Below are 17,678 nucleotides of genomic sequence, written 5' to 3'. Positions count from 1 at the left end.
AAATAAAGTCTTTTACATACGCAAATTTTGGTAGTTTCTTGGCCGGGCCGATCCCAATCGCAGGACGAATAGTGAGGGTCGACTCAACAGTAAATAAACAATGTGTTTAAATAGATATATTGGTCCAGCTTCTGATCGGATCGGTGATCGGTTATCGTATTTTTTTTTTTTTTTTAATTCGGTGATCAATGATCGGCTCCAGAATCCTGATGTTGTAAAGCTTACAAAATATACAAATGTATTTTTTTTAGACTATCAAAAAGAGCCCCGCCCAAATGGGTTCCGGTTACATTTGTGTGAATTTTGTTGTCATATTGCACCAAAGACATGATGAGGATGAAGACCTTTTCTTTTTTCTGTGTTAGTGGTGTTAAACGACAACACCACACGTGACTCATCGCACATTGTACTCGCTCACATTCCTAGATGGATGTGCTTGATTGTGAGGCACTGGATTCATATGTGTGTGTGTGTGTGTGTGTGTGTGTGTGTGTGTGTGTGTGTGTGCGCGCGTGCGTGCGTGTTGTGTGAGACTCCCTCTATCGCATGAAGGAAGGAGTGGAGGATGAGCAGGCAGTGAATGGGAGGGAGGGATGGAGTGGGGGAGGCTGAAAAGCGAGTGAGAGAGAGAGTGGGTGCAGTGCGGAGCTGGAACGGACAGCCGGCGTTACCATGGAAACCACATTCCTCCCCCGCCTGCATCCCTACTGACTGCTCTACCTCTCGATCTGTCTCTCTCTGCTTCCCTCTCGCTTTTCGTTCCTCTTTTCTTTTTTTTTCTTCTTTTTTATTTTTTTTATTTCTGTGCTTATTTGTCCGTACCTCCACCTTTCTACGCCCCGCATTTCATCAGGTTATTTGTCCGAGCTTCCATCTTTCTAGTACACCCGCATCTCATCAGGCATGCGTCCTAGCACTTGCAGGCGGCGCAAGGTGAACGCGCAGAACAGAGTTTGTTCTTTTACCTTCTCGTGCACCAACGGGCACATTTTGTTTTCTCTGTGTCTCATCTATTTTCTTCTCTCTATTTTTACTCACCCCATCCCGCCCTCCCCTTCCCGCTTCTGTTGAGCAGCATGCTTCACTGATGCCCCCTCTAGTCATCGCCATTCTGCCCACACACAGGGCATCTTTTTTTTTCCCACTTCACTTATGGCGACTTTTAGCGTGTTTACTAGGGTTGCGGGGCGTCGGATGTGAAATGGTTTCTGGTGAATTTCCATGAAAAGTTAAATTGGGGAATTTTGTGGTTAGACCAGCAACCCAGTCGAAATAGTGGTGAAAACTGGGTTTGGGGTGGGATATTTTACCGAACCGGACTCCAGGGTGGAAATGGGCTATTCATAGGCCTTGGTGTCAGGGAACAGCTGCTCCACGGCACATACGGCATAGCTAACATCTGTGGCTGACGGAAGGAAGGAACGGCACGTTTCGGCAACTCTACGGGTGAACGGCCATTTGGGATAGGGCTGCACCATATTGGGAAAACATGCGATATACGATATGGATGTTGATTACTGTGACATTTAAAGTTCCTGAAGAAGTTATATTTTTCTGATCTAAAGAAACAAATACATGTTTTCATTTGGCAGAAATAAGCAGGCTCAATATATTCTTAGCCTTTTTATATTTCTCTCTCCCTCTCTCTCTCTCTCTCTCTTTCTCTCTCTTATTTATATATATATATATATATATATATATATATATATATATATATATATGTATATATATATATATATATATATATATATATATATATATATATTCAATTCAAACAATGATATTTTGTTTTGTTTATATGTGTATTACCGTATCTTCCGGACGATGAGCCGCTACTTTTTTCCTAGGTTTTTAACCATCTAAGTTTCCCGTCTATTGTTTAGCTCTGGTATATAGTATCGGATAAAAGCATACAATTCCATATAAAACGATTAATTTGTCATGCATCTTCACTATACGCATATTGCACATCATTTTCGGGATGATGATATTTTTACGATGTTTTGCGCGGCCCTAATTTGGTACAGACTAGGGATGCTAAAGTTCAGGAAGGTTCAGAGTTGGAGAATTTTCATAGAATTATAAGAATTAAAGTAGACCCCCACATATTTGTGGGATCTTTCATTTATTTTTGGGTATATTTTTAATACTTTCATTTATTACACTTTACTCAGATCGGCAGATATTTTGCATTTCATGCATATTTTGTGCTCAGCCGTAACGTAATGTCTTTAATTCACTGATCAATCACTGACATCGTTGATTACAGGCGGATTGGTTACGACATATCCATTTACCTGTGGGGGTCCCCCTAAATGAATTTTGGCTGCTTCTAAAAGATTTGGCGCTACCTGGCTATAGTTATAATATGTAACTGTTGTATTCAATTTCATCGTTGCACGGACGGACCGCTCTGCTGCTTATATGTCTGTTAATCGATATCAGTATTGATTTCCTTTGTGATACGATACTGCAAATACAGTGCCTCAGATGACTGAAGTATCAACCGTACCAATGTTTAAAGTTTGGGAATCAATCTTAGTGGTATCTGCTGGAACGATGCATATAATCTATTTATACCAGTTGTGCTGCCAATTCATAGCACAGGACCTGACCAATAAGAGAAAAGCGCAATATGACTTGGTCTGATGTGGATTAATTTCAACCATACAAAGAGAAACCAAACCGGGCTAGTAGTTTACTGAATGGCAGCAGAGAAAGCCTTTGTTTTCAGAGCGTCAACAACGGCTTGTCTGCAAGTTGGTTTCTTTCAGCAGAGGAAAGTGACGATTGAGTTGGGCTCTCTCCTGCTTGCGACACCTCCTCAGACGCACATTTATAGCTTGGCAAGACGTGTGAAGACTTCTCCCAGAAAACCGTCATTTGGACCCCTTCTCTATCTGCCTGAGCCGTATCCAAAGCCCTTTTCAGCATTTAGTCCATAACCTTCATATCCATCTTAAGGCCCAGTTGCTTGTATGCTCTTAGTCCTCTCTAGTCAGTAGGGGTGTAACGGTACACGTGGGTGTATTAATACGTTTCGGTATGGCATGTTCAGTTCGGTCCACCTTGCGTACCGTTTCTGGTCAGTTTTTATGATTAGCGCGATCTTACGCACGGGCGCTATTAACTGTTGCACGCGGGAGAGGAGGGCGGCGGCACTGAAGAGGAGCAAACGAATACGCAAACAAGCCGGAGCTCTAAGGTCCCCCGTACACTGCGGTCTCCTGTTTGGGAACATTCTAGCTGTCGTAGTGCACAGCTTTACCTGTTCTCCTGTTAATGAAGGCAGAGTGTACTAGAACTTGGATCTAGATCTCGATATCAAGGTTATTGAACAAATGCGCAAACGGCTTTTCCATAAAGCTTCACAAAGAGCGTACTAGTATATGGCACATGCCTAGTAGTTGGGCCTAGAAGTGTTACTAGAGCAACACGGTAGTTTACTAGTAAGGTGTGATTGCATACTAGTCGGCCAAAAGTGGCACTAGTAGTGGAAAAACATGAGTAGTAGGACAGTCATTCTTCTAGTGAGTCCTACTTGTTCTATTAGTTTGCTGAAATGTCTTAATAGTCAGGACGAAGAGCTAACTAGTGCCTGGATATCAGGAATGTGGAATAAATGCGCAAACGGCTTTCCATACTTGCGAGTCTTGAATCCACAAGCCCCTCCCTGCTCCCCACTTTTTTTTTTCCTTTTTGCTGCAAGTGAGCTGCCCCTTTAAGCCCCCCTCACTACCGACTTGCCTTATAAGGTGTCACATCCGGTCAGGTGACAAAGGAGTAGTCACATGGCTTGTCATAGAAATGCCTCGAAATGACTCAATGCAAAGGTCTGCATTGGTTGGGGGGGGGGGGTGGTTGTTGTGGGGGGGGGGTGCAGCGCTCATTACGATACCCGTGCATGCGTGCGTGCATGCGCCTACGCACGCGCGCGTGTTCCATGGTGTCCAGGTGGGTTTACGTAATAAAGCAAGCTGATGCTGAGCGGATTGCGCGGCGCTTTGCCCGCCAGGCAACGAGTGGAGAAGGAGACGCGTCTCCACACACAAATAATTCCGTCCGCTTTGTGCCATAAATCACACGCCAAAGTCTTTTTCCCTCAGAGCAGAGGTCACCACTTTCATTTTGCCAAGATAAATCACCTAGCGCTTGCCCCCTCGCGTCCCCAATCCGATGTGTTTAATTGGGCGCGGTGATCATCAAGGTTTGTGTGCACTTAAAAAAAAAAAAAAACGCGACTGCAGACTTGCAGATTGTACAGAAAAGCGGGTGAGGTGAATGCTGTGCACATTTCTCAAACCTGCTGTGAGTCACACAGGAGGATTTTCTTCATAAAAGCGTAGTATTGCCGTGCACGTTTGTACACATTATTCACTCGGAATCATCCAAGCTGTCAAATACAATCGAGGCAAACATGCCGGGCAGGGTATCAGTTCTCTTAGCTAGCTAACTATCTAGCTAGCTGGCACGGGCATCTTTTTGCTGACTGGTCGATCGGGACTCGAAAATGTGTAGCAGAACAGGTGGCAAAAATTTACAAGGGGTCCTCGATTTACCGACGTATCGATACACGCTTAAAATAATGGCCTATGTCATATTTTGACAAAAATTACTTTTTGGGTTGAAACATCTCCTCAAGATGTTGGCCACCTCTGCTAAAATCGGCTACATTCTTAGTTAAACATATCATTCAATTGTACTTCTGAGATGAAATGATTAATACAGCTAAAATAATCAGTATTTGGTTCTAAACTGAACAAAAATAACTTAAGCCATTATTTTAAAGGGTGAAATTTTGTTGTTCCAGTTGGTGTAAGAATCAAGGTTATTATACTTTGTAGTGACGAAACGTAACGGAATGCTGAAAAAAACAACTGAAAAAAGATTAACTAAAAAAAAATCAAAATGCTTTTATAAAAACGAAAAACTAACTTACATTCATAAATCTAACTAAAATGAACCATGATTGCAGTGAAAATGTGAAAATGTCCTTCGTTTTCATCTTTGTCAAGTAATATTATACATGAGCTTTCGGGGTTCATTTGAAATGTATTTATTTTGGTATTCCTGTAAGGCCATAGAAGAGAAGTAATGTCAAACAGTTGTTTGAGAATTGTAGTAGTCTTTTTTTTTTTTTTTTAATTTATCTTGCACTTGACAAATACTGCACTTCATATATTTAAAAAACAGCTAAAACTAATACTAAAACTATCAAAAACTCAACTAAAACAAAGCATTGTCAAAAAAAAAAAACCCTAATAAAAAGTAACAAAGTTGCTTTAAAAACTAATTAAAACTAACCTAATTTTAAAAACAAAAGTCAAAATAAAGTAAAAACAAATAATGAAAGTCCTGAACTATTATGACTCTGGAAAGAATATGTTTTCACGTGGTACTAGAAGTTACACTTAGTTAGTGCCGTATTTGCTGATTTTAATTGGATTGTTTTATATTTTTGGCCTATAAGTATTTTCATACAAATATTTATTGTAATTGAACTGTGTATTGAACTGTGCCAGTATAGGCTACTGATAGGAGCGATCTGACAAATTCAAGTTGCGTCATGCTGTACATGATGATTTGCCAACCCGTCAGACAACCACATTGCAGCGCCAACTACCAGCGAGGAGGATTCACTCGATGTCAGAGCCTTTTTTGCCTTAAGCATCGGTGTCTGGTATCGTCAGGCTTCACGTTACTTGATACCTTTAAATAAGGCTGGTATGGGCCCGGGACCGATACAATACCTGTTATTGGCACTCAACCATCCCTAATACATGTTTTCAAAACCTATTTTTCAAACCAATGTCCTTTCTTGTTCTTAACTTCTGTAAAAGTGGGTCGCAACCTGACGACAATAGGAAAATGAGGATCCCCGGTTCACAACCGTTGAGCGCATTGGGTTGAAAATTTGACCCAGCACGTTGAGTTGTGATCGGCAATGCACAGCATTGATTGACATATACCGATCACATACTTTTCCCCTGAAATCGGGTTTAGTCTCTATTTTTTTTCTTAGGTGATGACTGTATTTTTGTACAAAGCTAAGAGCCCGTGATATCATTCCTGACACTGCTTTTGCATCAGCCAAAGCATATTTTGAATTTGACGACAAATTTAGACGCTCCGCTCTAATGCGTCTGTGCCTCCTTTTATTACGTAACCCTGAGACGAGTATACCGCTATGCTTCTTCATCTGACTGCATTGAGCGCTAAAGTCATAAAAGCATAGAACATTCCAAATCCAGGCCAAGGCTGCCAGTGTTGCAACATGTGCTCGCTCATGTGTGCCGTGATCAATATGCTTACATCTTCCTCTCAAGCTGCTTTGCAATCCCCGCCCCAGTACTGCTCTGATTGGCTCTGTTGGAGCTTTGTGGCTTGCCGTCCTGCAAATCCACGCACTCAAGGGGAGATTGTCCTCTCTTGATTTTTAGTTCCACTCTCGCTACTTGGTAAATCTCTGTAGGTTGGAGTGAGAGAATATCATTAAAAAGAGGTGAACTACTCTTGCATGTAATTAAGTGTGGCGGAGCTTGCTGTGAGTGCCTCCTGGACGGACTGCAACGCATTGCAGATCCTGCTCACTTATAGCAGGAAGCTTGCTTGCGCTGACACATGACTGGAAGGCAGGGCTTAGCAAACTTTTGGGGAATAAAGTTGAATTTTGTTCGAGGGAAAAGAGGCATCATATTAAAAAAGATGAATTTTGTTTGGAAAAAAATTATAAATCTGATTAGACTAAAGTGGTAGTATGATGATGTTAAAATCAGTTTAACAAAGGGAGAAAGACATCATATAGTATGAATCTCCTTCTTCTGGAAAAAAGGCCTTCATTGTAAAAATAAATAAATAATTAAATAAAATAATTCTCCAAAAAAGGACCCCTTCATAATCCTAACGCTAATTTAACATAACTACCTCATGCACCCCCAAAAGGAAATAAAAAGTCACCTTTTTTTTAAGTTGAAATGCTATGATACCAAATTACTAGAGAAGAAACTAATATGGGGAAAAAAGTTTTTCTTTTCCAAGAAAAAAAAAGAATATTTACAGGAACAAAGATATATTTTTCAGGATAAACACTCAGAATCTTTTGAGAATGAAGTTTTATTATGTTTTTTTTTTCGTATTTATCAAGATATTAAAGTCAACATGGAATACAAAAATACATCTTTGTCTTCATAACATTACACCTGAAATAGGACTATATTCTTGAAAAATTTAGTTGAGGAGCTTCATGTATACCGAAGTAATGCTTTGCTGCCAACTTGTTGCATCTTGGTGCCAGAGAACAATGTTGAAGTGAGTTGAGGAGCTTCACTTGGACAAAAGCGTTACTTAGGTGCCATCTTGTGGAACTTTGGTGCTACGTGTCTATGTTGAGGTGAATTTAGGAGGTTAATTTAGGCTAAAGTAGTACTTTGCCACTGCCGTGTGGCATCAAACCTCGGTGCCAAGGAACTATGTTGATGCGAGTGTAGGAGCTTCACTTTGACAAAAGTAGTGCTTTTCCATCAACTTGTGACATCTATAGGCAATTATAAATCTTTGTGGAAATTGAATTTTACATTAAATTAGTTTGTTATGTTTGTTTTATTGACACACAGGTCCCCATATGTTGCAATGCACCTTTTAAATGACTACATACTACATATTAATTTATGGTGAATTTTTACTTACAAGTACCAATTCTATTGACTGTTACAAGCAGGCTATGTTCAAATATGTCTCTCCTTCACATTTCAGACACACCCAGATCTGCCCCCGTCACATTCTATTAATAATGCATACATGCGGGGCTTTAATGGTGGCATTGCATCTCTCTCTCTCCCCCCCAAAAAAAAAATGCCCTTAGTGTCACAATGCGTCGTGTGTGTATTTGATCAATTCATGAGCGCTTCACAAGCAGTCTCATTGCATTACTGGAAAAAACAAAAGCTGGCTGGCCAAGATTCACCAGCGAGTGCTCGCACACACACACGCACATGCACGCGGTGCTCACACACACACACACACACACACACATACAGACACAGACACACGCGCACACGTGCACAAACACGCTCCATCCATCCAACCGTCTGTCCGTCCACCCACTCCAGAACCCAAGCGTGTAATCTTGTTGCTGTGGTACACGTGTGTTGATGTCATCACTGTAAAGGGAAGATATCCTACCACCCCTCTTTACTGTGTTTCTTCAAGCAGGCTTCGGGAATACTCGAATTTGCCTCATATTTGACGCAATTGCGCACGCAAGCAGGAGTATGATTTCATAGCAGTGCAGCTTTGCAGTCCAAAAGTAGGGGATGATGTGGAGTAGAGTTAGTAGTAGTGCAGATTATTTACACATGTGCCATGAAAGCATACCAAATGTGCTCAGATCCTGCTTATCACATTCATGTTTGTGACTCACTGAGGCAAATAAAGTATGTCATATTTCTTGACAAATACATTTTCTTTTCATTTTAACAGGAAAAGATGTACTAAAATCGCAATTTTTCATCATTTAAAAAAAAAAAAAAGTCATCATTTTTTCCATAAAATCCCTTCTTCAATAAATAAATAAAAATGCAAATTAGTTGTATATATTGAACGCCCACTAAATTGCGATTCATCTTGCACAATATTGCAGAATTTTACGTGATCTTTTTTTTATTTTTTATTATTACAATACACAGGCAAGTCCCAATTTAAAGTACCGTATTTTCCGGACTATAAGCCGCAACTTTTTTCCTAGGTTTTGAGCCATGCGGCTTATAGTCCGGTGCGGCTATTCTGTGGATTTTTCTTCCACCGCTCGAGGCGCTCTAACCGGAATTACAGTACAATTCAATACATAAATTTGCTGGATGTGACTGCAGGTGGAGGAGTTCAACAGGCGAAGGCACTGTGCACTAGGTTATTGCAGTAGGTGCTGAAATTCTTTGATTTTATGTTTTCCGAGAGGTCCCTGAAGTGCACATGAATGCGATTGGCTGATGTTACGTATGTTCTGTTGTTTCGATGTGAAATGCTATTCTGAATTTAGTACAGTTGGCAGCACGTCGTATGTTAGATAGACGATAAGTACTGTTTATTTTGTCTTGGTTCTGTTCCGTTTTAATCAGCAACGTTGCTGCAGTGTTAAAAGGCACCGTTAGGAAAGAATCTGCTCAGGTACATACATGTACATTTACAGTTCATAATCGTTCTGTGAATGCAGCAAATATAAAAGTTTTCAACATAGATAGGTGCGGCTTATATAAAGGTGCAGCTTATATAAGGTTTTTCCCCAAAATTTTCAAAAAAAAAATAGAGTGGGTGCGGCTTATATAACGGTGTGGCTTATAGCCCGGAAAATACGGTAGTACATTTTAAGTGTAATACCACTTTTTGCCACAACACGTGGCTTAGTTTTTGCAATTAGCGGATACTGCTAGGCAGAGTGCTTCCGGATTGACACACACGCACGGTAATCTTTCCTGTGTGACATGATCAACAAGACGGTCCAAGAAAATAGACTCATTGTGTGTGTGTTGTGTGTGTGTGTGTGTGTGTGTGTGTGGGTGGGTGTGTAGCGTTGCAAAGGTGTGGAATATTTCCAATAAATTTCTGGAAGGGTTGCAGTAAATATCCATGGGATGTTAAGGTTGGCAATATTGGACATTTTCTGTGAGAATTTATGGGAATTAACTGGAACTTGATGGTAATATAATGGAAAGGTATCATACTTACCAGCATTAATATCAACAAATTGTTTTGTCATACGCACACATTCAAACGAAAATAATACAATTAAAAAGCACTGCATTTCAACAGATATATTTGCAAGTAGAACATTATCAAGTTTTACATACAGTATTAAAGTCCGATTCAAGATGTTAAATTAAAAGAGCCTTTTCCGTTCTCCTTGCAAAATGAAAATAAGAAGCACCTTCATCTTCTCCTCTGCATCTTTGCTAAACCCTTCTGCAATGTGTTCTGAAGTCGAATTGTTTTAATCTGGATTATGAGAACTATATTTTCCCCAATTACAAAGGGTCCAAGTCATGCATATTTGTATTTTTATGGCAAGGTGTTGAAACAGGTGGGAGAACTGTCTGCGTTTCCAGAACATTTGCACAGTTTTCCCTGCAGAAACATGCACCTGTTGGTCTTTGAAGAGTCATGGGGGAGACTCCAAACAGTGGAAGAGTAAAACCGCATAAGAATGACTTTCATGGGTTAGGTAAAATAAGACATCAGACTCTTTAAAGTAGATATTTTTTTCTAAAAAGAGTGGCGTAAAACAAAAAGAACACAGATGAATGATTGTTCATCCATTTATTAATGCCACACAGGCTATTAATACATTTTAAAATCCCCAGAATTCTGCAACCCTATGTGCGTTTACGTATGCGAGCCTTTTTCAGTCACAGCGGTGACGTTGAGGTGCGCCTATCCCTTTAAGAGCAACTAGCGGATGCTCTCTGCTGCTGCCGCCGCTGCTGCTGATGGCCGCACTTGCAGCTGATTGGCTGAGGCCGTGGGGGTGGGGGGAGCGCTTCGAGGGCGAGGGGGATGCTGCTACGTAGTTGAACCCCCCACCCCCCCCCCCCCTCCCGGCTCTCTCGCTCTCTCTCCCTCGTCACAATCTCCTCCCTTGCTCACTCGCATCCTCGGAATAATCCACATCTAGGGCAAGCTGGCTGAGAGGCGATCACAGCTCAGCTCCTCTCTGCAGCCTGGGAGAAGAAGAGGCGGCACTAACCCTTTTCAACGCAGGGGGAAAAAAGAAGAGCAAATTTTGAGCGCACCGGAAGACACGGAGAGTCGAAGAGCAAGATTTTTCCATCGGAGGACACTGATTATTTATACATATTGTTTATATAGCTATATATATTTGTACACACGCTGATAGATATTTATATATAGATTCAATTATCCTTGTACATATCCGTGTTTGTGCTTGTCTGTTTATATTAATATTTTTATATGTATTTGTGTGTGTAAATATATATAATGTATAAGCAAAACATATATCTCCATATATATATCCATATATATGAATTTATATGCGCATCACTGTGAACCAAGAGGATTCTCATCTCATCAGGGCTGGTCTCTGATTGTGATCGTATACAATATTTTCACTATTTGATCTTCTACGTCAAGAGGACAAAGACGCCGTGCCCATTTTGTATTTTTCTTTTGCTGCATCCAGTCTCCCTCTCCATCTCCATTTTTTTCCCCCCCTTTGCTTCGCATCCGAGAAGCCGAGAGCGACGGGATTTGACAAAAGAGGGCGGGAAAAACTCTCGAAAATTCCTGTGATTAGTGCGCTTTTCCGCTGGCATCTGCGCTCCGTTTAGCCCATCGCGGCGCCCTGTGACATCAGCCCAGCGTCCGCCCAGCCAGCATGCACAAACACCACCACTGCTGCAAGTGCCCAGAATGTTATGAGGTGACCCGCATGGCGGCCCTGCGCAGGATGGACGCCCCGGCTTACGGAGGAGACTGGCAGGCCGAGCCCTACGGATACCCGCCCGGGTATGGAGGAGGCCAAACCTTACCCGCTCCGGCCTCGGGGGGAGGAGGCAACATGGGTGGAGGAGGAGGAGGAGGAGGGGGCGGCGGAGGTGGCGGCGGTGGAGGAGGGGGCACCTTAGGGAGAAGTAAGGGCAAGATGATGTCTGGCGGTGGGACTGGAGGCCCCAATCCAAAGGGCCAATCCAAAGGGGGCCCCAAAGTCAATGGCAACAACTCAAGTGGACAAGGAGGATGGTGGCCTGAGTGCACCTGCACCAATCGGGAGTGGTATGACCAGGTAAGATATGCTTGGGGTCCTGATACCCACTCATTAAGCCTCCTTCAATTTAGACGAGCTTTGAGGAAGATTGAGGTCTTCGGGTCTTGGCATAGAGAATGGTTCTGATAACCCTTTTTAAAAGTAGACCAGGTAAGATACTTCGTCAGGAATGGTTTTGATGTCAATTCATTAGCGCTCTTCAAATCCAGACTAGCTAAGATTGGGGTTTTCTTTGGGTCTATGCATAGGGAATCATTCTGATACTTGTTCATTAGCCATTTTCAAATCTAGGCTAGGTAAATGAGGTTGTATGCTTGGGCTTTGAGTTTAGAAATAATGGTTTTGATGCTGGTTCATTCACCCCTTCACATCAAGACTAACTAAGATTAAAGTTGTCTTTGGACCTTGGCGTAGTGAATAGTTCTGAGACCAATTTATTAACCCTCTTCAAATCTAGACTAGCTAATACTGAGGGATGATTTGGGCCTTGTTTTAGGGAAAGAATCTGATAACAATTCATGAAGCCACTTCAAATCTAGACTAGCAAAAACGGAGGATTTCTTTGGACCTTGTCTTAAGGAATGGCTCCAATAGCCATTTACTAACCCTCTTCAACTCTAAATTAGCTAAGACTGAGAGTTTCTTGGGCCTTCATGGGAACAATAGTTCTGATACCCATTCATTAACCCGCTTCAAATCAAGGCTCAAAACATACTTATTCCGGACTGCTTAATGCCATTTATTATAGCTCACTGTTGGGCATCTCATTTGCAAAGACCATGCACCCCCTACCAAAGCCCCCACCCCCCACGCCGGCCTACATAAAATTGTAAATGTATTATTATCCATCTAGTAAACCACCATAAATGTACTGTAGTCATCCTAGTTTGTCATCTCTTAGCCTTCCCAGACTGTGACTGTGGTAGGCAGCAGTGTGGGAAGGACGGAACAGGACTGATCCAGTTTGAGTGCACACATGGAGATCATGTTTGTGCATTTGATGACTAATGCTTATAGATTGGAACACGCCTTTGCTTCTGTGCTGATTCAGGTGTCGTAGGCCCGAAAAGAAAATGGTGCATTTTTGTCAGGAATGCGGTTATGTAAAGATGTCTCATCACAAGCTGAGAAACGGAAACACTTGACTGTCGCCTTCATGTCTCGTTTTGATGAGATGATGAAATGCCATCGCCTGCGTTCGTATTGATGGACTCCATTTTATACGGCGAGGATCCCGATTTAATGTACGTGCGCTCTGCAATGCTTACGCCTGTAAGCCTGTCATGCATCCAGCACAGATTATGAATGAAACCGCCGCGTTACATGCGTTACATTTTGGGTCAGAGTGTATTTACATGAATGACATTACAGTTGAGGAGACGTGGGGGGAGGGGTTAGGGGGTTAATAAAAACAAAGCCAAAGCTGCCTCTGAAGCGTTAATTAAACAAGGTGCATGTATGTGAGCTCAAGTGGGGGGAAGGGCTGCGCTTGTTGAGCATGAGATTCAAGGAACGGCTCCTTGCCAGGCATGAGTATGTGGCAACGTAGTGCGGAGCCACCGCATCGTCCGTTTTGTTGTTTTTTTTTCCCGTCCTACGCCGCATTTTAAGCTGTGTGCGCTAGGCAGTAGGAGCAAGGAGGTGAGAAGATGAAGAAGAAGAAGCAACACAGGGGCAAAATGGAGGCTGAGTTTTTCAATGATGCCCCTGAGCACAGACGCAGCCTGGATAGAGATAAGGAAATGCGGCGCTTTTCCCCCCTCGCCCCATCTATATACTCTGCTTTCATTTCACATAATCGCCACAATGTGCGATTATGTAAGCAATTACTCTCACATCAGTCAAATGTATAACTAATGTCGTTTGCTCATTTAGTAATAATAATGTTGGCTACATTATCAAAAACGTTTTATAGAGACATTTTTTTTTTCAAAATGATCATAAACATATCCCTAAAAGGTTCTACCTGTTCCAAAACCAACGAGCAAATAAACAACTATCATCTCTTACCCATTAAAACATAACCTACCAAAATGTTTTTCTTTGCCAAAGCTTGATTCTTGTGGTCATAAGAAGAAATTATCAAGCTCTACCCATTCTAAAAACAATGCAACAAATACCTATGGCTTCATTCAAGATATAATTCAGTTTTTCTGAGTCAAACATGAATAACAGATATCGGCAACGTCACTTTTCAGTTTTACATTTCATGTGTGCTTTCATTATTTATATATGTAACTTCAATTTGCGATTTCTTAAATCGGGTTTTGACCAGGCAATTCTGTAAGTACATATGACCAGTCAGAATCAAACTGTAGTTATCTCAAAATGGTGTTACGGATTGCTTTGCATCAGATCTACGTTGCATTAAAAAAAAACAACAAAAAAAACGGAATGGATATGGATATGTCCAGTTTTCACTATGCATTTTCATTTATTTTTTGACTGAATAAAATCTTTTTTTGTGAATTCCAAAAATCTGTAACACCATTATAGACATCTGAAACTCAAATTTCAGTTATCTACTATTTGATTCTATATAGTCAAAATTACAGTCAAGATATCTGGTTTTGACTAGAACTGTTCAAAATCACACACGTATACTACTACTACTACCTATACTACAGTGCCTACTAATATACATACTGTACACTACTTACGAGCTCAATTCAAGTTGATAATGTTCTTCATGTCCCTTTTCCGTTTTAATTAAGTTTTGACTCGGCAATAATATGTGTAACTATTCTATGACCAGTCTGAATCAAACTGTAGATTTCTCAAACTGGAGTTACTGATATCTATCTATCTAATTACATTGCATTGCATTGCATTGATACCTACAATTACGTTGCATTAAAAAAAAATCACGACCGGAAGAATTGAATTATTTAGGCAATTTCATTTTATTTCTTTTTTTTTGACTGGGGGAAAATATCATCTTCCTCTCTTCCGTTCTTGTTTTGACAATGCACTAGTGAATTCCAGTTCTCAGTAACACCATTGGAGACATCTGAAACTCCAAATTTCATTTGCAACAATTTGATTCTAAATAGTCATAATTCCAGGCAAAATTTGACAGTGAATCTGTGTCACAAACACGAACTCCAATTTCAGTTAGCTACAATTTGATTCTGAATAGTCATAATTCCAGTTCAAGAAGGCAAAACTGATTCATCCTAGTCCCAACTATGTTAAAGATAATGGAATAAAAATTCCATGTATTCAAAATGTAATTCCGATAATCTGAATAAAATATATTATTATTTTTTTATTATTATAATACTATTTTATTATTATCTGTAATGTTAATAATTCTGGAGTGCCAAATTTACCTTTAATTGAACGTTAAGATGGCCTTGCCACACTGATAGATAGATCTCTATCATCAAACATATATGTATATGTGTATTCATTTGTCCTCAGAAAAATTACGTATAGATATCTAAGATGACAGTAGTGAATAGGAAAAAAAAAAACAATATCTGAATTGCTCTTTTTGATCTTTAGACAAATTTATCTTGGTCATACACCTGCAAGATTCTTCTACACCTTGACCCTCTACCTTTTCTAAAATCCATACAGCAAATACCCAAAGTGACATTACATGAGGATATATAATTCAAGTATGTTAGAATAAAACGTGCTAGAATTGTGTGTTGATATGGGGTTGGAAACAAGACAAATAAGCCAAATAAAGGCAGGCGGTGCGGCGAGGGGGAGGCGTTGGTGGCGGAGGTGGTTGTTGTGGTGGGTGGGTGGGGGTTGTTGAGTTACGTAAGAAGAGGGAGTCGGTGGTGCTGACAGAGAGGAAGAAGGCCTATGACAGCGTGGACGAGCATCTGTCCCTCCATCCCTTCAAACCAAGCCAACCGTGTTCAAGGGGGATAAACCCGCCCTGACAAACTGCTCATCCTTGGGAAATGTGGCGAGGAAGGACCCCTCCCCCCTCTTCCACGACTAACCTATACCAAGCCTGGAGAGTGGGCTAAAAATCAAACACGCCCAGGCACATTGAGTGCGCTTTGAACAAGTCGGGTGGCGGATGCGACAGGAGGCAATAACCTTGGACCGTCATTCCGAACCTTTTGAGTAAGACGTTAATAATAGGGATGTCGCGATATCCAAATGTCACAATACGATAATATCACGATATGAAACTCGCGGTACGATTATTATCATGATATTGTAGGGGGGTTAGCGATGTATAAAAAAGCTCACAATATTGTATAAAAGCTCAGGATATTGTAAAAAAAAGCTCATAGAAAAAAAATAAACCATCACAATATTCTGTTTTTGTACATAATAATAGCATTCACAAAGAAATAGGATTGGCCAGTCATAGGCAAATAGCGGGATCTTAAACATAGGAGGCATCAAATTAAACTGCACTAATAAACTAACCACCAGAGGGTGCTGGAACTGCACAAATAAAAAAAAAACGTGGGCTTTTAAACGGATTTGCTACTATTAATATCGTGACATGATGACGACGATATACTGTGGCAATTTTAATGTCGCGATAATGCGACATCCCTAGTTAATAACATCATTGACATTGTTGTCGTCCGTTGTTTGTATATACTGTAAAATGCCTCCCGCGTGATGAACGGTGAATGCCGTATATCTGTGGTATTTTAAGTTTTACCGTTGCCACATGCTGAAACACTATTTAAAGTGTTTCTTCGCACCTGTTCTCACTCTCACGCTGTCAAGAGTTTCATAACATCACTGGGGGAAATGAAAAGAACTTTCTCACTTGCACAGTTCTTCAAATAACAGGCAAAGTGTACTTGCTTATTTGTCACTCCCACTTGACGATTACTTAAAATAGTGTATAACTAATAACAAAAGATAGCTTGATGCTAACATATAATACCAAACACCAAAGACAGGCTAACGGAAATTAGGTATTAGATAATGGTCATTCTAAACCTTCAAACAGCTGCTAACATCGTATGCTCCAAAATGATCAACCAAGTGATATAACGAAAGAGACGACCCTACTTAAAATACGGGTATATGGCTACAGGTGATTCTGACGCACCAAGCCCACTCTGGGTAAATAATGTTGACAGGCTTGCAAATGATACCATTTGAAGCGTTTAAAAATCCTTTGGCATATAGGGTTGTGTTTTGGATTAAAATCAAGGCAGGATATCCATGGGTTGCCAAAAAAAAAAGCACATCATTTCTTGCTCCCATTTCCATCTGTTAAGCAGGATTTTCTGCCGTAAGCAAAACAAAATTAGAGTAGACTCGACGTGAGTAACAAACTTTGAGTGTCATTGTCTTCCTTTACCCCCAAGATTTGACCGGCTATTTAAAGAAGTACATTCAGCATCATGGTTTCATGATTGTATTCCTTTTCTTCTATTTCTTTCAATGTCTGTCCGTTAAAATATTGGCTTTACATGAAACTGGTCCATGGTGCAAAAAAGGGTGGGGATTGCTGATTCAAAAGACAGGCTTTTTGAATGTAAATTTGAGACTCTATCGGCAGCTTCAGTTAGAAATCTCCCCTCGTTTCCCCCCGCGGCCTCCAATCTGTCTTTGTGCAGCTCTGTAGCTATGATTGCCTTTAAACATTCATGAGATTTTACTTTATTTATAACCAGCAAGGCTCATTCTCTCCTCCAAAATCCTCTTTTGTTTATTACAGGTCCTCCATTGTGTTTGCATGTGGCTTGGTTTTCGATTAATTCACAGGCACAGTGGGCGTTCCGTGTCGAACACTCCCATAGGTGATTACCACTTGAAAGCCTGCAGGCCTTGATCAGAAATGCTTGTGTGCGCGCGCGTCTTCCACAGTCACATTGAGTTATTGTGTCACTGGCGCGTACATCCGTCTGATGGGATTTTGTCCGCACTGATGCGATTTGCCCTTCCTTGTAACAGCATCCGGGGG

General features: G+C 40.9%; 1 protein-coding gene across 18 annotated transcripts in view; it reads left to right on the top strand.

Moving 5' to 3' along the window:
• The window catches only part of dlg3 (discs, large homolog 3 (Drosophila)), a 111,796-nt gene that overhangs the window by 15,411 nt on the left and 78,707 nt on the right, over positions 1-17,678 (top strand). For 6 of the 18 annotated variants that reach the window (XM_086024086.1, XM_086024084.1, XM_086024081.1 and 3 more), the window contains exon 1: positions 10,648-11,791. The exons of 2 other annotated variants lie outside the window; for them this stretch is intronic. In XM_086024086.1, the coding sequence (XP_085880212.1) occupies positions 11,384-11,791 (408 nt within the window). In that variant the 5' untranslated portion in view covers positions 10,648-11,383. Of the gene's footprint in view, positions 1-10,642; positions 11,792-17,678 lie in introns of those variants that run through there. 10 more of the 18 variants (XM_086024083.1, XM_086024080.1, XM_086024078.1 and 7 more) reach the window with 4 other exon arrangements.

The sequence above is a fragment of the Filicampus tigris genome, chromosome 2, assembly GCF_054856515.1.
Source record: "Filicampus tigris isolate MCC_2025a chromosome 2, RoL_Ftig_1.0, whole genome shotgun sequence".
Taxonomy (NCBI): Eukaryota; Metazoa; Chordata; class Actinopteri; order Syngnathiformes; family Syngnathidae; genus Filicampus; species Filicampus tigris.
The sequence above is the reverse complement of the archived record's forward strand: the minus strand, read 5'-3'. Positions and strand labels throughout refer to the sequence as shown.